The following is a 25,652-nucleotide window of genomic DNA, read 5'->3' as shown; positions in this document are numbered from 1 at the left end:
TGAATATAGGTGCAAAAGTCCTCAACAAAATATTAGCAAATTGAACCATCAATATATATAGAAAAGGATTATACACCACCAAATGGGATTCATTCCAGGATTGGAAGGTTGGTTTAACATCCCCAAATCAATTAATGTAATATGTCAAGAGCATAAGGGACAAAAACCATGTGATCTTTTCATTAGATACAGAAAAAGCATTTGATAAAATCTAAACTTCCATGATAAAAACACTCAACAAACTAGAAATAGAAGGGAACCTCCTTAACCTAATAAGGGGCATCTATGAAAAACCCACAGCTAACTCAATCTTAATGGTGAAAAACTGAAAGCTTTCCTCCTAAGATCAGGAACAAGACAGATGTCTGTTCTCACCAATTCTTTTCAACATTGTACTGGATGTTTCAGCCAAAGCAGTTAAGCAAGGAAAAGAAGACAAAGGCATACAGATTGGAAAAGAAGTAAAAATATTTATTTGCAGATGACATAATATTGTATATATAAAATATTAATAAACCCAATAAGAAATTATTAGAATTAATAAATTCAGCTAGGTTGTAGGATACAAGATCAATATGCAAAAATCAGTTGTATTTCTATACAGTGCACAATTCAAAAACTGAAATTGAATAAACAGTAACATGTATAAAAACATCAAAAAGAATAAAATACTTGGGAATAAATTTAATTAAAAAAGTACAAAATTGTACTCTGGAAATTACAAAACACTGTTGAAAGAAATTAAAGAAGACTTTAATAAATGTAAGGAAATCCCATGTTCATGGATTAGAAGTCTTAATATTAAGATGTGAATAGTCCTCAGATTGATCTACATTTAATGCAGTTCCTATCAAAATCCCAGCTGGCTGCTTTGCAGAAATTGACAAGATGACCCTGAAATTAATATGGAAATGCAAGGGTCCCAGAAGAGCTGGACCAATCTTGAAAGAGAAGAACAAATTTAGAGGAATCACACTTCCCAGTTTCAAAATTTATTACAAAGTTACAGTAATCAAGACACTGTGGTGCTGACACAAGGAGAGACATATAGATCAATGGAATAGAATTGAGGGCACAGAAATAAACAATTATATTTATTTTTTCTTGATTTTTGACAAGGGTACCAAGACCTTCAACATGAAAGGAAGAGGTCTTTTCAACATAAGTTGCTGAGATAACCAGATATGCACATGCAAAAGAATAAATTTGAACCCCTACTTCACACTATATACAAAAATTAACTCAAAATGGATCAAAGACTGAAATATAAGTGCTAAACCTATGGAACTCTTAAAAGGAAACATAGGTGAAAATCTTCATGACCTTATATTTGGCAAGAGTTCCTTAGATATGATATCTAAAGTATAAGCAACCAAAAAATGATAAATTAGGCACATCAAAATTAAAAACGTTTTACATCTAAGGGCAACATCAAGAAAGTGAAAAGACAACCCGCAGAACAGAAGAAAACATTTGAAAAATGATAGGTCTGAAAAGGGACTATTATTAAGAATATATAAAGAATTCTTATAACTCAATAACAGGGAGACAACTCAATTTAAAAATGGGCAAAGGATTTGAATAAACATTTCTCAAAAAAAAATACAAATGGTCAATGAGCAAATGAAAAGATGTGCAACATTGTTAGTCATTAAAGAAATGAAAATCAAGACTATAATGATACATCACTTCATACCCACTAGGGTAACTATAATAGTAATGCTTTAAAAGATAAAAACAAGTGTTGGCAAGGATGTGAACAAATTGGAACCCTTAACACCTCAGGTAGGATTATAAATTAATGCATACTGTTTGGAAGATTCCTGGCAATTCCTTGAAAAGTTAAACATGGAGTTACCATAAGTCAACAATCCCACCACTAGGTATGTATGCAAGAAAAATGAAAATATACATCCACACAAAAACTTGTACAGAAATGTTGGTTGCAGTACGATTCATGATAATCTAAAAGTAGAAACAACTTAAGTGTCAATCCACTGATGAATGGATAAACAAAATGTAGAATATCTATAAAGTGGAATATTATTCAGCCATAAAATAGAATGAAGTACTGATAAATGCTATGACATGGAAGACACTTGAAAACATTATGCTAAGTGAAATAAGGCAGATACAAAAGGACAAATATTGTATGATTCCATGTATAAGAAATGTCCAAAATAGGCAAATCTATAGAAAGAGAAAGTAGATTATTGGTTTCCAGGGTCTGGGGGAGTAGGAGGGAATGAAGAGTGACTGCCAATGGACTTGGGGTATCTTTAGGCATGATAAAAGTGTTCCAAAATTGATTTTCTTGATGGTTGTACAACTCCATGAATATACTAAAAACCACTGAATTGTAAATTTAAATGAGTGGATTGTATGCTTGGTGAATTACATCTCAATAAAAGGAAGAAAGAAACAAACAGCTGACAGAACCACAAAGCAAGGTATAGCATGGGAAATTTTAAGCCCCATAGAAAAGCCATATGACACCATGATACATCTGCAGTAGAAATGGCAGCATGGGGAGTTTGGTTAGAGAGAGGCATGTCAAGTGGCATGGAAGAGATCCAGAATTCCTTGTGGGGTCCTATGGAGAATGCAGAAAGCAGCTGAGAATTAAGAAGCTGCATACCTGCCAGGCAGTTGCTCTGGTCTGGGGTAAACAGTCTCAAAGTCAGAGGCTAGATGGAGGATATGACTGAAGTTCAGAGGGTTAGTGAACCACTAAGAGCTGACATAGAAATTGTGGACAGTAAGTAAAGAGAGACGACTGAGCTACCTGACACAATCATTGTGCATCACACAGGCTGAGAGAATAAGCTGTAAATTATGGACATTTAAGCATTGGATAGAGTGAGGCAAAATGAGTTACACTTCAACCAGGATCCAGCAGAGATTACAGGGCTCAGATTTCCCCCTCCTCACTGCCATGAATGAGTCTGAACTTTGTGCAAATTGAATATTTGCACAAAACGGACTTTTAGTACAGAACACATTTTTATATTTTAATTGACAAATCCTCCCCTTGCCTAATCTGTGCCACCAGGCAACTGGAATAGGTTCTCCAGAACACAATGATATTACTTACAGAAAAATAACCATAGTTGACCCATGAACAACACAGGTTTAAACTGGGTGGGTCCACTTAAACACAGATTTTCTTTCAATAAATATATTGGAATTTTTTTTGGAGATTTGCAACAATTTGAATAAATATTTTCTTTTCTCTAGCTTAATTTGTTGAAAGAATATAGTATGTAATCTATATAACATACAAAATGTGTTAATCAACTGCTTATATTATTGGTAAGGCTTTCAGTCAACAGTAACGTTTTTGGGGAGTCAAAAGTTATATGTGGATTTTTGACTGCACAGGGGTCCCTGCCCCTAAACCCTGCATTGTTCAAGAGTCAACTGTATTTGTTTATAATTAAATTTGGAGGCAGGACACAGTTGTAGTATATACATTTTCATGCCCCATTATATGCATAGAGGATAGTAGATGAAGACTTTAAAGAGAGAAAAGAGAAAAACAGCCAAGATCTCGAAAATAGAGTAAACAACTTCATGTTTTAGTTGTGCATGACTCCTCTACTCCCCATTAATGCTCTTTGTCATCATTTCTTCCCCAAAAAGCTTTCCTTTCCAATTCACAACTAGCTAGCTTCATTAATTCTTCCATATTTAGTATAGCTATTAGCCTATTGAAGTCTCATTAAGGATTTTATATAACTTTGTCTAAAGGGAACAGTAGCAGAGCACCATTCAGTTAGTGTGTACTCCAGCTGACAATAGAAGATATAAACGAAACAACCAGAGAACAGTCCAAAGTAAATCATGTACTCTGGCTCCTTAATGTGTTCACTAGATAAAGAAAGGATTCAGGAGGGGAGGATCTGTTTTGTAATTGAGAAAACTAAAGCTGATTTATCAATTTGAACTGAAAAGTAGGTAAAGAATGTCAGCATTTATTCACGTATTCATGCAAATATAAAAAGGAACCAATCATCACCTCCACTACCACAACCATGTGTTGTATGTGTACAAGGTTAGATCAGAGTTGTAGCTACTAATATTACATTCTGCAGTTGTTCAAGGATGACAGTTGAGAAAGTTTGATGACAGAGGATAAAAATAACACTTGGTTGGGCATAAATGGAAGTTTTTTTCATTGAACTATGTGAATGTTCCTCATCTCACCCACACCCCAAGGAACCTAAGAAAATAATTCCACAATATTAACAAGTGTTCACTATCTCATCAAATTATAATTATTATTTTTTTCTGAAGTGAAAAATAACTATTGTAAAGATGAGAATAAATTGAGGTGATGATAAAATGATCAGTAACCACTGGGTCTAGTTCACTTTTCAGTTTCACCACATAGTAAATAATGTGCATAACTTTTGTTCAAGGGGCTTTTCACAGTTGTATAGCAGAGCACTTGACAAGAGTTGGTTAGTAATAACAATTTAAAGGCAGATGCAGAAGCAGAAATGCTTACAGTTTGAATGTGCTTTGTTGACAAAGAGACTATGGCCTATTTACCTTTTTTATTTAAAAGAAATGGGGAATCTTTAGCTACCAGCTTGACAGTCAGTTACAAAAAGCAGAAGGCACCTTAACGTTTCCTCTGGGGGGTATTGCCACTGCAGTCCGGTATCAGCAGTGGTTAGAAACATATGTGCTGTATTATAGTTTCCTTCACACTGCAAGTCAAGAGAATCCTGAGCAAGGTCAGTTTTCCCATCCAGTGTGCACTTGGCTTAGATGTAACAAAAACCAAAACCAAAACCATGTTCACAGAATTTGATATGTGGATTTCATTTATGTTTGAATGAAATATGTTTATTTCTATGCTGGTGAGTGCAAGAAAACAAGGCCAGGAGAGGCATTTCTTCGAAGGCCAAAGGAGGCATTACTACTACCACCACCACTACTTGCCAGGGGATTTGCAAAGTATCTTGAGGCACAAGGTTAGTATGGGAGATGAGCCAGGCTCAGGAGTTACACAGATAAAAAGTTTAGTGTGGTTTTCCCCCCTTTTAGCCAGCCAATACAACAAAGTACTTCAGATAGTAACTGAATATATTGGTCAGATAATGATATATTTTCTGCAATGATCATGTTTGAGTTTGTGTATTTCCTTTATGCTTGTGATTTTGGAATTGGAATTTAAAATCCTTGGGGGGAAAGCTATTTTTGTAATTCAGCTGGGATGTAGTTGTCTTAGGGTTTCCCATTGCATCAGTCCCTTAGCCTGGTATGATAGCCATAATTGTGCTTTGTCTTTCAGATAAAATGCAGAACTAAGACTATTAGTGTTTATTAAAGATTCCTTGTCATTTTCACAGGAGTGGGTGTGTTAGGCTCTCATCTCCTGGCCAAATTCTAAATTGGGAGATTACATTCTGCTTTCCTAAATTCCCCTAGCAGAAGCAGCCATCCATGGTATCCTACTTTGCTTCCTTAGCTAAACTGTTGTGTGATTTCATTGATTGGCACCAGTTTTCTACTGTAGAAGTGTTCACTTCTTAGTGGAGCAGTAAATAAATCGGTACCTGTTGTCTGATATTGTATTTGACCCACTTTCAACCACATTAAAAAGTAGGCTCTGATAGTTAAGGGTAAAGTACAAAACAAAACAAAACACCCTAACAATTGTAGTGGGGCATTTTTTCAGAAGACAATCTCCTTTTTCTTCTACAATATAGACAAAAAAATTAATGCAATTTTTCCCTCTACTAGTGGTTGACAGTGAATTGTTATTTGCCTTAAACAGGAGGATAGTTCTAGCAGTGATGGTGAGGTTTGAGAGGATGAGATCTCATATTACAAACCAGTTAACTCATCTCTTTTTTCTTTACATTGCATCTAACCATTTTAGACAGTGGATCTATCTATTTTATAAAATTTCTTTTTTAGGGAGATTCTCCATCTTTCCTTGGTAACATATGTTAGTGTTTCTCAATCTTTCCATAAAAATCAAGTTTTTATTTTTGTTTAATCTCCATTCCACCTGCTCTAGTTTAATGTCACCATCTTTCATCCAGCACTAACCTTGCTATCACATTGTGGTATTGAGAGGCAGCAGAGCCCAGTAGCATGGTTTTGGGAATCAGAGATGCCTGCATTCAGATCCTGGCCTTGTCACTTTCTAGGTGTGTGATGTTGAGCAAGTTACTCGTCAGGTTCAATTTCCTCAGCTGTAAGTGAGCAATCTCAGAAGGTTACTGTGAAGATCAAGTGAGATAATGTATTATTTTAAAGGGTTATGGGGCAAGAGGAGGCATGGTACTTAGCACCCAAAAAGTGCTCACTAAACAGCAGCTATTTTTCTGATTATGTACACAGATCTGACTCAGTTTGTAAACTCTGAGAGTGGGAGGCACACTTCTTGGATTTCAACATATGTACAGTGTTGTGCACATAGTGTTTTGCACACAGTGTGGCGTAGAGGCTCAATATTTATTGTATGAATAAACTTTCTTTTTCCTGAATGGAATGAACAGCCCTCAGAGTCGAGTTATCTGCAACGTCCCACACGTTTAGCTCAAAAGTGACAAAATCAATCAATCTCTGATGTCTCCAAATATGCAGATACCTGCCTTTGTCTGGATGTTTTGGTATGGAGTAGACACAAAGCAAAGAACTTAATGTTTCTATCAGGTTCATTTCTATGACTTTTAACATTTGATTATTGTCTTAGGTGCCCTGAATGGGATGACTCAACCATACGCCTCCTCATCCATCCAAGCATTCTTTGATTGAGAAATTTTTTTAATGAATACTAAGAACTATCTAATTATATACGTGAACAAAATCTTTCAACTTATGATTAAGTATACTACCTGCCCTATTTACCTGGAAGATCTCTGCTGACTGCAGATGTATTTCTAATTGCTTTGTTCCCAAGCCACACACACACACAAAACCAGAAACAAACAAAACCCAATAACCCACCGCCACAAGTTTCAGAGCACAGTTTACGTCTTTGAATCGTGAGGTGTTAATTAGACTTTATTTTTTGCTTTTAAACATTTTCACGGGGCTAGGAAAGTTGGGGGAACAAAGAGAGGATATACAGATGCAATTGGGCGTGAATATTTGTCAATAACGAAGAGTATTGCTCTTTTACCATAATCTTGGAAAACCCCTGCTGCGCGCTTAGCTTGGTATTAAGCCACCGCAGTGTGGCCATTTCCCCGACTGCTTTGTACATACTCTGTAGGGGCGGTCTCAGGTGTGGAGCTCGGAGCACCTGCTTACTCAACTCTGGCAGTTGAGAAACTAGCGTATTTGAGGCCGGTGGCTCAGGTTCCACGTAACTCGGCTCAAGTGTCACTAACACTATGTACAGTGCCGGTCATCGAGCTGTGCTTTGGGACTTGGATTCTTACTTTAGACTTTCTTCCTTCTCTCCCTGGCTCCCCCACTGGTTTCCTTTCCCTCTTTCCTCGCCTGGCGTGCACACCTCCTCCCAAGGCTCTCACTCTCGGCTTTCCAGTTCTCATTTCCTTCCCCTTCCTTTCTACTGGGCTTCCCGTCTTTTATCCTCCGTGGGCCCCAGGGCTGGAGGCTGTCACTCGGAGGAGGCGCGAGGCTGGCGGGACAGGCACAGCAGGCGCGAGGTGCCCCGCCGCAAAAGCACGGGGCGCGCGCCGACGCCGGGGCGCGCGCCGGGCAGCCGCGTGACCGGGCAGCCGCGTGACCGGGCAGCCCGGCTGGGGAGCGGCGCGCGCGTGGCGCGCCCCCGGCGGCCGGGGCCGCAGCGTGCTCGCCCCCGCCGCCAGCTCGCCTCACTTATGGGTCGGAAGCGCTGCGTGGGGGAGACCGGTCCAAGATGGCGGCGGGTTGCTGCGGGGTGAAGAAGCAGAAACTGTCCAGTTCGCCCCCCTCTGGCTCGGGTGGCGGTGGTGGCGCCTCCTCCTCCTCCCACTGTAGCGGAGAGAGCCAGTGCCGAGCTGGGGAGCTTGGACTAGGAGGCGCCGGTACGCGACTCAACGGGCTGGGAGGTCACATCGGAGGAGGTAGCGGCTGTACCCTGCCTGCCCCCCAGGGCTGCAGCGGCGGCGGCGGGGGGATTTCCCTGTCACCACCTCCAAGCTGCGGAGTGGGGACCCTACTTTCTACCCCGGCCACCGCCACCTCTTCCTCGCCCTCCTTGTCGTCTGCCGCCTCGTCCTCATCGCCTGGCTCCCGGAAGATGGTGGTGTCAGCGGAGATGTGCTGCTTTTGCTTCGATGTGCTCTACTGTCACCTGTACGGATACCAGCAGCCCCGGACCCCCCGGTTCACCAACGAGCCCTAGTGAGTACCCTGCCCTCCGCCGCCCTCTCCCTTGCGCTCGGGATGGGGCTCAGAGTTGACGGAAAGTGCGAGTCCGCCTCCCCGCTGGCGGCTGCCTCTGCCCCTCTTGCTGCCACGGTCCCCCGAAGCCACTCGACCCAAGTAAGAGCACCCCGCGCTTTCTGGCCTCCGAGGCAAGCACCCCACTCTTGGAGCAGGGGGCTGCTGCAAGATGTGGCTCGCTGGCTGCCAGAGGTGTTCGCTTTCTCTTTGCGGTAACTTCGAGGAGTTTTGACCCTGTCCACCTCTGCTTCGCCACCCCGCCTCCCCACCGCCCCGGTTTTGGAGATCTGGATTGTTCAAGGTGTTGACCTCTCCCCATTTTGGCTACCATTACCCGGTGTGAAAGCCCCGCCAGTATTCCCGCCCCGTGTACCTTGCACGTGGAGAGTTACTGTCCCATTGCAGGGTGAAAAACAGCAACTATCTAACTTCTCTTCTGCTAGCGATGCGACTTAGGTCGGGAGCTTATGAGGTTACCCATCTTTTCCTTGAGTTTCCCTGTGTCCTGGGGAAGGAGATTTCTTTTTAAAACACATTTTCCCTTACTACCTATTTTTATCCGAACATACCCATTAAAATGTGTTTCTAGTGAAGTGCACCGCCAGCTCTCTCACATTTGAAGAGTGAGTGAGACCATTTTTTTTTTTCATTCCACTGGCTGGGTAGTAGCTCATTCAGAGAGAGCTGTTCCCATAGAGCCACTGTCAGTTTGTACATTAAGCGTGCATTCGCTGTTGTGTTGATTTCACTTTTAAGAAATCTGTTAGGCTTGACGACTTGAGAAATAGTTAGGCAATCCCAACAGTAAGTGTGTAGGAATTTTTATGGTTTCCTTTGGTTTTGTACTTTTATTTTACCCTTTAAGTGTGTGGTTGAAATTGTTTAAAATAGCACTGTTACAGCTAAAAGCCAGGTTAATTCTAATCCCTGCCCATTTGGATGTGTGGGAGATGGGGCATACGTTGTTTTTTTTTTTTAATGTGTAAACAGTGTGTAAACTGACTTTCTGAGTTAAATGCTAGACAGAAGGTAAAGCCCAAGGAAAGGCAGAATGACAAACAGGGTGATTGTTTTTATTATGAGTACTTAGAAGCAAGGAGAAAAACAATAGAGAAAAATTTCAGTGAAACTTACACTGAAAAGCATCAACCCTTTTTCTAGCTAAAACAAGTGCCCCTTGTCCCCATATCATAAATACCTGAATTGATGTTCTTTTTAAACTGCTTCTTTTCATTTTGTGAGATTAGGGGATTAGACTACTGCTGGATAAATATAAACATTTCTGCCTAGACTAAAAATATTAAACTAATATGTAAAGTGGAAGTTGCAATAAAGTGTCCTGGAAATTGTAAATTTGTACGGTTTGTTTTCTTTGGCATTAATACTTTAAGTGTATTTAATTTTGTATTTTTGCCACTCTTCTGTGGCCTATCCATTTTCTTTCAGACTTGATTCCTCTTTGGTCAATGGTTCATAAGAAATGCATGAAAGAGCATCCAGACTGACACCTTGTCAGATAAATTAAATATCTTTATAAATTTCATAGTTTTAGTTCCAGGAGCTTAAATCCTAAACCCACACACCTTTACTTAGCCAATTTGCTTTTTTTTTTTTTTCCGGCTAAGTAAAATTAATTTTGAAAAAACTGTCGTGTAAAAATCTATGAAATATTTATTAGCTTGAATCACTTATTTGTGACTCTTCTGCCTTCTCTCAGATGTCTATGATGTACTAAAGCCAGTCCTGGGAGGATACATAGGTTGGCTCTCCAGTCACAGGACTGCAAAACTTCACTCCTGTTTAGTTACATGAGTTTGGCAAAGGCTGTTTTACTCTTCATGCTTCGTTACTCCAAAGCATATGAGAACACACTTTCAGGAGGTGCTATTTTCACACATTTTAAAGTGAGTTTGAGTTAACTGAATGACTATAACATGAATTTTAAAAGGAAAGTGAGCTTGACCATTTCATACAGAAAGTGCTTTTGAAAATGTTATCCAACAGTGGCTGCTTTGCATATGCATTTAGATATTGCTTCTCTTCTAATACCCCACCCACTGGGTTTCTTTTTCATGGAATTAAATAAAGTAAAGACACACTTTGACCGCTGCGGATATGTTGAAACATTGGTGGAAGCATAATAACTATTACCATTAATCAGGCCTTGAATGTGGCATGTAGTCTACAAAACAACTAGTTTAGAAGAAGCACTGAACATGACCAAGGGGAGAATGAAAGTTCACTTAAGTGGAAAGAGGAGTGCATCTTATTGTCATTTATCTCCTGTCATTTGTGAGGTGTACTGTGGAAAATTCAGGAAAATTCTTTACAAGCAGTGTTTGGTTATGGGAGTGAAACAACTGTAATCACTTGACAGCACCGCACATTTCCTTTCTGTTTTCCATATTTAATAACATTGTGTGCTTCCTAGTGTGGCTTTGTGCGGAGGGCCATAAGACATAAATAGATGGCTTTTTTTTTAAACTCAGTTATTAGTATTGTGTCATGAGCAGCGTTTCAGGTCCTGTACTCTGTCCACCAGAAGATGTGTTTTCGACCATTTCAGATTCTCATGTGGAAAACACACTGTTTTCATCCCTTTCCAGGACCTTTCTGGCCAAACGTCTGTAATGGCACAATCTGCCTTTTCTAGGCTTAGAAGTTCTAGATTCATCAGCTACCCTTGCACTCTTAGAGGTTATTAGAAATTTCCAGTGATATTTCCGTTGCAGGTTTGGTGAGAGAGGGTGTCAATATATCAGCAGGCTGTAGGAATACAAATTCTTTGCTGTTGCTGTTCCTTGGAGTACCTGCCTCACTGCAGAGGGTAGCAGGAACTAGAGCCTGGGAGAATGGTGGGAAATTGTTTAATGTAACACAGATAACCTTTGTGTTAAAAGTTAGGAATGCATTACTAAATAAATCCTCTGTCTGAATTATACAGGCACATTTGCCCATAGAAATAAGTCTCAAGATACGATAAAAACATGAATTTAGGTGCATTTTACTATTCAAAGTCAGCACTCTTGGATTTATGTGCAGGAACCCAGATAGCATGTTATAGGAAACCATTTGTAGTACAAAGGGCTCCACTGTGCCAGGTGTTGAGCCAGTTAGACTCCAGAGCAGTCGTTCTCAACCTTGGCTGCACATTCGAATCAGTGGGGACTTATTAAAAATATGGATGCCTGGGTCCCAACCCCAGAGATGCTGATTTAATTGGTCTTGGATGGGGCCTGGGCATCAGGATTGTTAAAAGCTCCCCAGGTGATTTTAATGTGCAGCTGAGGCAGCATACCACTGGTTGTATTCAACGAGGCCTTTCTCCTGAGATTCAGATTAATTTGGTCTGGGATGGTGCCTGGGAACTTGTATTTTATGAGCATCTTGGGTAATTTGGTAAACAACCGGTTTGGGAAACACTTGCAGTGTGATCCGCAGAAGACATCACCTGGGAACCTGTTTGAAATGTAGGTTCTCAGGCCCCACCTCAGACCTGCTGAATTAGAATCTGCATTTTAACAAGCTCCCCAGGTGATTCTTCTGCACATTAAACTTTGAGGAGGAGTGGTACTCGAACTTTAGAGTACATCATAATCTCCTGTAGTGCTTGTTAAAATACAAATTGCTGGGCCTCCTTCCCAGAGGTTCTGATTCAGTCAGTCTGGGGTGGGGCTATGAATTTGCATTTCTAACAAGTGCCTTGGTGATCCTGCTGCTATAGTTCCCAGGACCACACGTTGAGACCCACTGAGTTAGAGTAGTAAGGCCCTGAATAAAGTACTTAGGCGACTGACTGTTAAGGGAATGGCAGTTTTCACTGCCAGTTTCCAGTAGAAAACTTCCTGCTTCCATGTCACTATCTTTTATCATGTGCTTTCTAAGCGCAAAGAGACTGAATGCTGCCAAGATCATAGTAAGAGTCCGAGGTTCTTGGGATGGTTTCAGTCTGAGGTGGCGGGGAGGGGTGACTCTTGGCAACCTGTGGTTTGATTTTAGATTTTTTTTCCAGAAATTGTTAAATGTGAGTGGCACGTTTTAGAAGTTAGAAATAGCACAAGTATGATATCTTAAAGTGAGTTATGTTGATTTTAACAAGTTAAGCCCCCTTCTGTTTCCATAAAAAATGTTTTGATAATTAGCTCACTAAATAACGTGTTGTGATACAATTTTAAAAGCTTTCACTTACACTTAGGCTTGCTGGATTGCATTTTAAGAATTTCCCTCATTAACAAAGAACTATAAAAGGATCCTGCTAAGGCGCTGGGATTGCTCAGTCTTATATCTCTAATGCTGTGTTGCATGTCACGTCCCATGAACTTTTTATTTTAATCTTCTTAACCATCTTTGAAGTTAATGCAGTACTGCATTTTGTATAGACTGTGGCACACAAAAAATACTTTACTATTAAACATCAGTAACTGGTTTTCCATTGCAGTAACTACAATGTGTTGTTTTTTTTTTTTTAAATCCACTCCTGGACATGCAGATTTTGAGAGACTCCGATCAGGTGTTTGACTCTTTCTTGTCACAGTTGTCAAGTTACTGTTTTTCTGCAAGCTTGGGAATAATTGGGTTGTTTTTGGGAGGTGAGGTAAGCTCTTGGTTTCAGCAGAACAATAACAATCCTATTGCATGTTAGTAAAAAAGATGACTTGATAATGCAGCTCAGGTCAAAGTGGTATTATAACAGCATTTTAAACACAAGTTATTATATTTCTATTACATCTTCTCTGATGAAGGCTGACCAGAATACCCAGAAGGTGTATCTGTCTACTGCATGTGATGGTACTAGGCCATTACAGATTTCCTTATCCGCACTAGCATAATGGTCATAATGTATGGATTTTCTTTAAAAAAAATTTGTCTGAAAAATTGTTGGGCATTTTTGAAGGTATGATATGGGTGTGTTTCCACAGTGTCAATTTCCATTGGAAGGCAATCTGGTGTCCTATCTTACAGATAGACAAGAAAGCAGGCGTGCCTCCAGTTGTCATTTTTGCTGTAACAGCCATCAGCGACTGAAACGGAAGGATATAGAAATATAAATTACAAAATTATTTTTATATCTGTGCATAAAGGTGTATGTAGAGCAAGGTATATTTAGTTAAAAGAAAAACTTAATGCTTATTTTACCTTCTCTCCCATATGGCCAAAGGGAGTGATAATCTAGCTCATAATACGTCTTGCTTATGAATTGTGTGTGTGCTGCATTCAGGTCCCAGTTAGTGGGTGGCATCCAGGAAGGAATGGCTGCTGGGATCTCTCAGTCCAGTGGGAAGAAAGACCACTACTGAGAGAGTGAAAAGTGCTCTGTTAACCCATGCAGGAGTTGTTTTTTTCAAAGTATGTGTTTCTCAGAATCATGGTAACATTCACATTGTTTTCCTTAAAGTGCACACTTCTAAAATTTTTATTTGTGTTAAAACACAACCTAGTACTGCAATGGATTATAATTTTGAAGTCAGTTGTGCTTCCCATTTATAGAATAGGAATGTGTATGTATTGAAACACTACAACTTGTGCAGTGAGATTAGCCGAAGTTCCCTATTTCAATAGACGTTATTCTGTTCTCTCGATGTCACACATGCTTGCCTGTTTTAAAGCCGCACAATGACCAGGGCTTTTACATTTAAATTTTCTTAAATAGTCTTTTTTTTTTGGAACTTGTGTAATAATGTCTCTTTTTGCTACTGTTCTGAATCAATTAAGCTAAGAAAGTGAGGACCAGCAGTAATAGCCAGGGACTGCCAAGAATGGACCTTCAGTGTATAAGCTGTCTTTCCACAGTCAGTAATTGGGCAGTTGCTCACAGGACACTGGAGACAGTGTGGGAAGCCAGTGGTTGTGTAGGTGGGAAAAGCAGATTCCCAACAGTAAACTTATTTAGAGTCCAGCTTCTGTAGTTACAGTGTTGCTAAGAGTGAAAATGAGCCACAAGCTTACATAGTAGAAAGAAAAGAGCCCAAAGGAAAAAGTGTGGTGTAATAGTATAGGTGGTTGGGTGGAGCATATTTTGTGTTTGGTTCAACTCTAAGTGGCATCTTTTCTATCAAGTGTGGGTGTATTTTCTACAGCTCTTAATGTATCATACTTTCAAACTTGCTCAACCTTAAAAATGTTCATGTTGAATAGCTGAGTGGAAATTAGATGTCACTAGGGAAAAACCTGGGTTTGGGTTTTTTGGTTGGTTTTGTTTGCTTGTTTGTTTTTAGCCTACACATTATGCTGAGCTCCATGGTTGGCAACCAGAGAGATAGGAGAAATAGTTCTATCCCCAGAGAGTTTATACAGTCTTGTCCATGATATGACACAAATATCAAAATCACTTAAATGAGTACAAAGCAATATATATGTAATTGTAGATGAATTAGATATCTGAAAAATATTGTACATAAGCATGGTAATGAAATGGAATAAAGGAGGGTTCAGGAAGAAGGCTTTTGGGGGCAGATAACTCTTGAGCCAAGTTTTTAAATAGCAAAGGTTCAGAGAATATTGGTAAAGAGAGTGGTATGACCAGTCAATCTCAAAGTCTTACTTGGTTCTCAAACCGGTTGGTCAGCACCACACGCCTTGCCATGGTACCTGGGGATTCCCAGCAGCTGTCTTCAGTCAGCAGTGTGCATGCTCAGCATTCTCCACACCCATCTGGCTCTGGTCTCAAAGATCATAAAACTTCAAGGAAGTTTAAAACAGGCTTTTTGTCTTGGGAACTCTCTGGGAAGGCCAGATAAAAGGTATTGGATCTAATTATGGTTTCTTATATTAGGAAGATAACCGTATTTGCAGAAGAGTTCTCTAGAATGTAAGATGAATTGGAAAGAGAAGAGTCTCAAGACAGGGGAGACCAGCGAGGCTTAAGGTTATGAGGGCAGTAGGAAAACTGGCATTGGAAAAGTGGGGAGCCTGCCTTGGGGACAGAGTTTGTGGATATAAGAATGTTGCAAAAGCAAGAAGTGGAAGAAGTCATCAGTGTATTCAGGGACTCACACTCCAGGGCCAGGTTTTGTGTAGGAGTGGAAAGATTGCAGCTCACCTGTTTTTTGGCTTCCATCATTGCTGCTTTTCTTGGCTCTGTGCCTAGCTATTCTTGTGCTCAGGAAAAGTTTGTTCAACAGCTCTGTTGAAATGGCTATGAAATTTGATCACAAGTGTAAGAAGCCCCCCTCCCCCTTTTCACCTATTCCCAACTGTATCTAATTTGAAAGAAAGAAGACTTGTTGGCTTATAGAATTTGAATCAAGTATAAAGATAGCCAAGATAGCTTTTGGATGAGGACCTGAAATTAGGTGATTGCATGTGAGTAAAGAGGCATTGCAGGAAAAAATAATCTACCAAAATTCCCATTTCTGGGAGAAGTGAAAGGGAGAAAGGCTTTGAACATAATTCAGAGTTTATAAGCCTGAAGAACCAGGAGGTTGGTGGTGCCACTAAACATAGAGGTTGGGAAATGGGAGGAAGCAAATAGTTGGTCAGGTGAAATCAGATTCCTTAATATGTGTATTTCAAGTGTTTGCAGTTATGAAATGTCATTTCTTTTTTAATTAGCAGAACCACAGAACAGCAGCAGCGCTCTTGTGATGGTTGGTCAGTCTCTTGAGATCTCTCCAGCCTTCCTTCCCCCTCACCAATAGTATCTTTGAACTGCTCAAATGGGTAGAGATCAGTGATGGATGGTTTTCCGCTTTGTATTGCTAGGAAAAACACCTGACAGAATGTTGGGTTTCCCTGATGTAAGTTTATACATTTCCTCAGTCTTCAGCCTTACCAGTTTGTTAAGCAGCCAGTGATGTTTATGATTCCTTATATGTCTATCACAGCACAGCTTTCAGCGAAATAGAGCCTCGTGGAGGACCGTCTCTGGAACTTGGAGTTTCACTCCTTGGATTAAAGGAAATTTCTGAAGGACTTGAAGTACTGTTGTAGTAGATCCTAGGTCTTGCTTCCTTAGACTTAAACAGTAAAGAATGAAGCTGGATCTCTTTTGCAGCTTTGTTCAACAGTGAAGGATAGATGTAATTAGTGGACAGGATCAGCCATATTGCTTTATGATCTTTGCTGTCTTCAGTGGATGGGCAAAATGAAAAGTTCTGCTTGAGTCCAGGCCTACTAATACTAATTTTTTAAAAAAGGTCTGTGATAGTCTTGATGATTCTTGCCTTTCCCCTATCTGTTTCATTTCACAGATAATCCACCCTGTGACCCAAAGCCACATGCAGTGCTGGGAGAGCACAGGTGACTGTATTATGCAATATCCTGCCAGAAGATGCTGACCAGCTCTCTAGTGATGGAAAGTAATGAGATTGACATATCAGCCTATATAGCTTGCTTTCCATTCCCTATTATTTCTGTAAGCATGTGACACATAGTTCTAGTCACATATCTTATATTGAGATCTTGGATTGCTACAAGGTGGTAACACTAGATTCTCTGCTTTGCTTCAAGCATTAGTGGATCTTTGCATCATTCTCATAGGATGGAATCTATGAAAAATTGGTTTTGGTGCTGTCAGCCTAGAGGTCCCACAGCACTCTGTCTGCCTCAAAGAAATGCTCATGTGCTAGTCACATTAGTGTGCTTCCTCTCTGTGATGTCATTGCTTATGCCGCGGAACAACCACATGGCTAGATATAGGTGATTTGGGATGCAAATAAGTTAGCTGGTAAAACTTGGACCTTAGTACATACCTCATTGTAGTCAGACAGATACCCCAGATACCCTTTGTATGCTGATTTTGAACCACCATGAGATAAGTGTAAAGATGATGGATGATTTGTTACATCTCTCTTTTCTTGATAAGTGGAAGATAGTATTGGTGATTGATTCACTCAAGAAGGAAGTCATGAAGTCTTCTGGCTTTTTTTCCATGTTAGAGTATTGTTCCCAATACATTTCATGAAGTTCCCCCATAATTCAGACAAACAGAAACTCACATGCTTCTTTTGCATTACATACAAAAACTTGCCACTAGCTTGGCCAGGTACTTGATTTTGTGGAATAGTTTTTTGATGTTAGGAGAAGGTTCTGGGTAGTCAGTGGTTAAAAGTTTTTTGTTCAGTTCGTGAATCCATCTACCCCACACTCTTGTCAGTTCAAAAAACCCTCACAAGAACAAATGGGAATGATACTGCTTCTATTTATCTGACACTAATAAGGTGATAGGTGGTTTGTGGTGTATTTTACTCCACAAACTCCTCTAACATTGCCCTGTTTGGCATGTTGTTTTGCAGAAATCCACTCTTCCACACTGTGAAAGCATTGGCTGTATGGAGAAAGAGAGTCGCAGAGGGCCAAAGGCAAGAGTAGAGGGCATGTGAGAATCAGGGAGGGAGAAAAATGAGATTGTAGTCAAGTGAGGTGTACCCTTTTTCAGGGCAGAAAAAGGAGACTGAATGCAGGGTCTGGACTAGGACTGCTCTAAGAGGCATATTTTACATTATACAAACCTAGATGTCCTTCCTTTAGAACCAATGGCAATGGCATACTTGATAAAAAAAATATATATATATATTCTTATCAGAAACAAATGCGCACTATGTAGTTTAAATACCAGGGGCCTTGCATATGGATCCCCAAGTATTTCCAAGACACCATGTTGGAAACCACAGTCGTATAGTGTCCTCAGAATGAGGCCTCTAGGTAAGCTTGGGAGCTGTGGAACAATAGCTTAAGTTTACCCCAAATAGATAAGTGAAGGCGCTCTCTGGCCATTATCCATTCTTTTTTTCTTGACATCTTTGAACATCGTTATAAATCCTCAGGTATTCAGATGTATCTTATTTTTAGGTCTGTGTATTTAGATATTAATAGCCTGTACTTAGATACATGAAGTTTATTTTATATAGCTCACTCAGTTATTTTCCATAACAAAGATTATGGAACAGATAATATTAAAGGATAGAACCAACTATAATTTCTGATTGCAGATGCAGTTATAGCAAGGCATTTTATTGAGCATACTTATCTTTTCTGTTCCCTGTATTTTTAACAGGACCTACTATGGTCTCTTAACAAGACCTACTATGGTTATTCTAATTTGCATATTATATTCCCACAGGTAACTAGAATATCAGCTATTTTTGGTCAATCAGTTCCTCTTTAATCATATATGTATGCTTCTTTTAGCGAATTAATTTATATTGTGGTTAAAAAAACACATGAGATCCACCCTCTTAACAAATTTTTGTGTACGGTACTGTTAACTATAAGCACCATGTTTAGTTTGTTTTCAAGATACATAATACTGGCTCTATCTAAAGCAATCAGTTCTTCATAGGAATTTTGGGAATCTTTTAAGAATTAATCTTTGAAACACAGAGATGCACAAAGCCTATTTACAGAACAGCCTAATTTAGACTTTGAGGTATTTCTGTTTCCAAACTTACTGAAAATTATGAATAAACTAGATTACAGGCATTAGAGTCAGAAATAACCATTTGAAAAAATGTTTCAAGCTAATATTATTTCAGTCAGTTTTGGCCAGGCAGTTATCATTTGCTTTATTAGTATACTTAAAACCAACTATTTGTGTTTGGGAAGAACTTAATTTTTTAGGCTGTTTGGGAAGAACAGAATTCTCATCCTGTGTTCTTTAGGCTTTTTAATGAATTTACTAATAGTAAAGTAAGGAAATGTCTTTGACTGGTAGAACTTCACCCTTGTTCACCCACTTTTTTTTAAAGGTATCATTGATATACAATCCTATGAATGTTTCACATGAAAAACAATGTGGCTACTACATTCTCCCATATTATCAAGTCCCCACCCATACCCCATTGCAGTAACCGTTCATCAGTGTAATAAGATGCCACAGATTCACTGTTTGCCTTCTCTGTACTACACTGTCTTCCCCGTGACCCCCCACACCATGTGTACTAAACATAATACCCCTCAATCCCCTTCTCCCTCCCTCCAACCTGCCCTACCCCACCCCTCCCCTTTGGTAACCACTGGTCCCTTCTTGGAGTCTGTGAGTCCCCTGCTGTTTTGTTCCTTCAGTTTTGCTTCGTTGTTATACTGCACAAATGAGGGAAAGCATTTGGCACTTGTCTTTCTCCTCCTGGCTTATTTCACTGAGCATAATATCCCTCCAGCTCCATCCATGTTGTTGCAAATGGTAGGATTTGTTTCTTTCTTATGGCTGAATAGTATTCCATTCTGTATATGTACCACATCTTCTTTATCCATTCATCTACTGATGGACACTTAGATTGCTTCCATATCTTGGCTATTGTAAATAGTGCTGCAATAAGCATAGGGGTGCATATGTCTTTTTGAATCTTAGAGCTTGTATTCTTTGGGTAAATTCCTAGAAGTAGGATTCCCAGGTCAAATGGTATTTCTGTTTTCAGTTTTTTGAGGAACCTCCATATTGCTCTCCACAATGGTTGAACTAGCTTACATTCCCACAGCAGTGTAGGAGGTTTCCCCTTTCTCCACATCCTCACCAGCATTTGTTGTTCTTAGTCTTTTTGATGCTGGCCATCCTTACTGGTGTGAGGTGATATCTCATTGTGGTTTTAATTTGCCTTTCCCTGATGATTAGTAATGTGGAGCATCTTTTTGTGTGTCTATTGGCCATATGAATTTCTTCTTTGGAGAAGTGTCTGTTCATATCCTCTGCCCATTTTTTAATCGGGTTATTTGCTTTTTGTGTTCATCCACTTTTAAAGGTGGAAGGAGCAAGCATTAAAGTTGAACATTAGTTTTGACAGTTGAACCTTACATTTCTGAGGAAATGTGTTTTATAGAGAGATGGAAAATAAGAAGATACCTTGTCTAATGGGAGGTTACAAGTGAGACCTGTAAGTCCATATGTGTCTATATGTGTGTGTGTCTATATAAACCACTTTAGTTAAGCACCTCTTGAAATTGTTTCTTATAGTATATACATTTTTTTCCAATGAAAAGCTCACATCTAAATGGGGTAGCAGAGTACTCACTTTGGCAGCACACATACTAAATGTGATAGTGGCATCTGTGAAATAATAGATATGGTCAAGTCATGGGTCTTCAAAGTTATTTATTTGCCCCATTGTCTACCACAGCCATTATAAGGTTCTTTATCATTAGCAGAGGTGCAGATATTTTTTAATATTATCACTGAATTGTAATGCACTGATGTGGATTTTGGAGCAGTTTCTGACTTCTTCCATTTAGAGATGGCTTTTTAGTTCTAAAGAAGAAAATCGAATTACCACCACAATTATCCTTTTGCTTATAGACATTTAAAAATGAGCATTTGTTCAGGCTTCAAGATTTATTTGCCTGTATTAAGACAGTATGCTTTACATCCAAACCTATCTCTTATTCTAAGCTACTACTGTTCTTCATATTATGGTTAATTCTCAGGTACTATTGCTGTTGTGGGCAGAACACTATGTTAGGCTTCTTTTCGGGTGTGGATGAGAAGTCTATAAAATGGGCATAAGCCATGCTTCCTGCCCTTATAAAGCTTGCAGTCATATTGGGGAGACATGATTCATGAAAAAAATAACAAGGTCATATATGATTTAATGGCTGAATGAGTGTGGAGACAATGAGGTCTGTGGGAGTTTAGACAAAGATTAAATGTAGGCTGGAGGGTTATACAGAACAGCTTCATGGACAAAGTAGAATTCAGGCTGAGGAGACCTTTCAGATAGATAAAGCATTCCAGACAGGGAAACAACTTAAAGACACACAAGTCAGAAGCATTATACAGTAGTCAGTGAGTACCAATCACTGGTTGATGCAAGTGGGGGAGATGGTAGCAAGAAAGAGGACCCATCAGGAAACTTGCTATAATTCAGACATTGGGAAATCAAGTTCTGCCAGTTGACAATTTTGAACTATTAATGGCCTGTGAATTACCTCTTTCTTGGTAAAGTTTCCCTTTTGTCCAGTTAATTATGCCTCAGCAGCTCCTTTAATGTCATGAATGTCATGAAGCCTGGACAAGAGACAGGGAAATAACACAAGCAGGAGTCTGCTGTGTAGACAAAGTGCTTTCATTCATCAATAGACATTCAGTGTAAGTCAGATTAACATTGGTTACATCAGCCTTTGCCTGAGTGCCTTGTATGTTCGGTGTTCTTTTTTTCTTCTAAATTTCAGTATCTCATATATGAAGTTGAGGAAATTGACCAGCTACAAAGATTATGTAATTTAAAAAATTAATTATTATAGAATTAAATGGCTTTAAACCACATTTTCCCCCCTAAATTAATGAAGAAATTTTACTCAGATGTTGTAAATGTAACCCACATAAGGTAGGTAATGGGAATGATAATAATTATAGGAGATTGTATACTAATTATTGAATGATCTCATTTATTAAATTAGCTGAAACGTAGATTAGCCTAATCTAATGGGTGTGATCCTTACGGTTCTTAACATGCCCTATTCAAGATGCCACAACTCTAAGACACAAACTATATAAGCAAATTCTTTAAAGGTTTTATAGTATTATTTAGAAACAAAACTCTAGTTTCCTGAATTACAATAGAATTGCATATTTTTATTTCATGTTTAATAGCTGTTACCTTTGAAGAAAACACAAAATTCTCAGTCTTTTGTTGATTTATCTTTGATTATATTAAGACCCACATTTAGAACCCAACGATTCCTTTTCAGTGATTTATTAAAATTTTATTTTATTTTATTAACTCTGTTATTTAATTCTTGAGAATGTTTTGGACTACAAGAAAATTATTGCCCAACTATGAGACCAGTCTCTGACAGGGTCTAACCACATAAGCATGAACATTGTGCCAGGATACTCAGGAAATAAAAAGCAATACTAGCACAATGTTCATTAACAGTGTTCTCTGTGTAGTCAGTTTATAAGTAAATGAGCTCTCCCTCATGTCATAGCCTTGAATTATGAATAATCTAGAATTTGAATTATATATTACTACGATGAGGTGAAGAAACACCAGATGTTAAAAGAAAATAGGGGGGGGGCAAAATATTTTTGAAACTAAGTTTTTGTAAAAGAGATGGATTTTGATCTATGTTGGTGATCATAGACCCCTTCCAGATAATAGGGTAGGAGACCAAATGGAATCCTTTGGTTCTTAGATCAGACCACACAAAGGTCCCTGATCACTCTCAGTATGCTTACAGTCTTTATTAGCAAAGTTGAATGCCCTCATCAGGGGAAGACTAGGTAGTTTTGTTTATACAAGGTTGAACGGTTTAGATGTCAATTTCATTTTTCACAGGCCTCAAACAATAGGCATGTTAAATAGGCAGTGGCCTCCATAGTGTGGAGCACAATGAAGGAAAAAAAGGCAGTGGTTTTCCGTTTTGGCTGTGGCAAGAGAACAAGCAAACCCCATTTTAAAGTGAGAAAACAGGTGTGGGTCCAAAGGGTCCTGCCTTTCTCCTTCCTGTCTCCATTAGGCTGCTTTAAGAACCTTTGCTATGTTCATTTCAGTTCAGTCTAGAGAAATTCAGGTCAGTATTTACAGAAGAGGAGCGTTTTAGTCTTGAAGATTTCTTTCATTTTCATGAAGAGTTATAATTTTTCATCATCCCATAATAACCATTCATTAACCCCTTACTAACTTGAATGACTTGCACCAGCCCAGCAGGGCCACTGATGCTTTCCTGTTCTCAGAATTGTTGTAGTTATTGGAATACTTCTGACTCCCATCTCTCCCACCCCAGAATTGAAATATAGACCTTTCTCTTCCCCTTCCTCAATATTATTTCTCTCTGGAACTTTGTCATTTTTGAGAGCAGCAGTCTTAAATATCTGAAGGCTTGGTAGCAACTGCATTATAGAATTTTTACCACTTAAATCCTTGCAGTGTTTACCACTATGCATTTTCTAGTAAGTTATTTACTAATCCTGCTAGTCTTCCAATTTGGTGAGGTAGTTAAGTGATGGGGGCAGGAAGGTTGTAAATTTATTACTTTCCAAGTTTTTTTCAAACAATGGATTGAACCACCTAAAGAAGTGTATTAACACTGTTTAACTTGTCTGATTCTGAATTCAGGGCACTTGTAGATCTCAAAGATTTCTGGAACTTTTTCTAGGGAGATTTTAAAGCATAGAATAGGTGAGATGTTCCATTGTGCTTCTTCCTGTGCCTTACCTGGAAGTGGATATCTTTTTCTCTGTATATACCTGACACCACAAGATCTTTGTGGATTTATTTGATACTATTTGTTACTTGGGGATTGACTTGGCTACATGTTGCTGAGGCGGGAGGGAAGAACAGTATTTGTGGTTATCAAGCACTTATGACACAGGCTTTAATCATGTACTTATCTTTTACTTTATAATTCCATTCATATAGATTATTGGAGTGCTTGGAAAACTATTTGGTACTATTTACTTACTATTTTTCTACTGCTTTGCTTTAAACTATGGTTCCATATATTTAGATAAAGTGTTTCTTTTTTCCTACTATTTCTACAATCAAGAGTTTTTTATCTAATACTTAATGGATTTCAGGAGGTTGGCAAACCACACTGAATATCCTACATTTGGTGAACAAAAGGAATACCTTTGTTTTTGTGGAAATTCTGGATGTGTCTGTTCTCACATTAATATAATTTAGATGAGGAAAAACAGATTTGAAGAAGCCTGACCCAAGGGATTCTAAGTTGTCCTGAAAGCACAAGTCATATTTTAGCATGTAATTTTCTTCATAAAATGTTTTATGGCAGACTTGTTTATGTCATAGGTCTGAGTCAAAGCTATATTCAACACACTAGTCTTTAACTTATCCAAAATTAGTATCTTCTGGCTAAGAACCAACACTGCTTTATGATTCTTAAACCATTTCATTATATTAATCACTAGCAGTAGAAATTGGCTTTATTTGAGGGGCCATTGTTTTCAAAAACAAAAATTTTTGATCGCTTCCTAAGTTATTGCATAGTTTACAGTGCAAAGAAAACATCCAAACATTGATGATAGGATAGACTTACAAGTTTAGCAACTCATTCACACAGATTAGCCTTAAAGTACACAAGATTCAAATTCTTTAAATTACTGTCAATGCAAAATGAAATATTATTTAATCAAGTACTTTAATGGCTGCTCATACATTCCTGAAATTGCAGATCTTAAGTTCATTAATTCTAAAGATACATAGTAGTGAAAACTTACTGTGTTATATACCTTTAATGTATGCCCATGCTGGTTTTTAAGAATATGTATGGAATAGAACAGTGGAACTGAAATGAATGATAGCATCACAAATATCACTGAGACTATTATTGTTGATTTGTATGAGTGATTTCCTCTATATTAAGGATCTGCTCAAATTAAATTGGTTTCTCAGAGAAGATCTTATGACTTTGTACTTTCTTATAGTGTTTTGACTTTAAGTCAGTAATCTCAACATTTTTCTTCCTGCAACATGACTCTATGCTCTGCAGCATGACCCCAAACCCAGAATCTCATGTACAATTCCCAGGTGCTACTTTAAGAGGAGTAGGGTAGTTTAATGGAAAGCGTCATGTGTTTGTTCTCATTCTGCCCCCACCCCCTGCCATACACACACAAAGGTATAAGCAGGTTGTTTTCATATCATACCTGAAACTAAACTCATTCAGGGCTCCCAGAACTCACCAAATAAAGAACTACTTATAATGTGTTTGATATCTCCTAATTTAGTATTAGGATAATGCTACCATTGTTGTCAAACTTTTTCATAAGCTGTGATTTGGTTTGACAATATTATAATGAAAAATCAATTGTCTGTGATAAAATAGTAAATGTTCTATTAGAGCATCTAATAGAACCCATGTTCTATTAACATGAGGTTTTTAAATGTTTATGATTCTTTATAAAAGTTAAGACTTGGAGCTTATAATTGCCAACCTCCTCATTTCATCTGAGAAATACATTAAGACCTTTTAGTAACCTTTCATTTGTTATGACTCTAGTCATTGAACTAGATGCTATGCTTTCAGTCCCACCATGACTAGGATAAATAATAGTCTCTCATGTTCTTTTATTTAACATTATGTGAATCTTTAAAAAGAAACAATATTTATAAAATATGTGGTAACCAAATGTTGATAACAAATACTTTTTCTTGTCTGTTATCAAAAAACGTTTATTTCCTTGTAGTCACCAAAGATAAAATGTAATATAGATCTAGGTTGATCATATTTCTTTCTTCTAATTTTATAGATGTTCATGAATACATTAACCTAGCAATTTATGTGTAGATATCACCAGGGGTCCCACGTATTTTGCTGGGCAATTTTAAGAGCTGAAGGTTACAGTCTTTGTAGAAGACACTAGTTCCAGGATGATTTTCAAACTCAAGTAAAGAGGGGATTTC

General features: G+C 38.6%; 1 protein-coding gene across 2 annotated transcripts in view; it reads left to right on the top strand.

Moving 5' to 3' along the window:
• Positions 1–7,736: 7,736 nt before the first annotated feature.
• AMMECR1 (AMMECR nuclear protein 1) overlaps positions 7,737–25,652 on the top strand; it is a 132,883-nt gene continuing 114,967 nt past the window's right edge. The window contains exon 1 of one of the 2 annotated variants that reach the window (XR_008995166.1): positions 7,737–8,316. Coding sequence is in view for 1 of the 2 variants with exons in the window: in XM_036912655.2 (XP_036768550.1) it covers positions 7,850–8,316 (467 nt within the window). In the remaining variant the exon portion in view is untranslated. The remainder of the gene's footprint in view (positions 8,317–25,652) is intronic. The other variant, XM_036912655.2, reaches the window with a different exon arrangement.

Source organism: Manis pentadactyla, chromosome X (genome assembly GCF_030020395.1).
Source record: "Manis pentadactyla isolate mManPen7 chromosome X, mManPen7.hap1, whole genome shotgun sequence".
Taxonomy (NCBI): Eukaryota; Metazoa; Chordata; class Mammalia; order Pholidota; family Manidae; genus Manis; species Manis pentadactyla.
The sequence above is the reverse complement of the archived record's forward strand: the minus strand, read 5'-3'. Positions and strand labels throughout refer to the sequence as shown.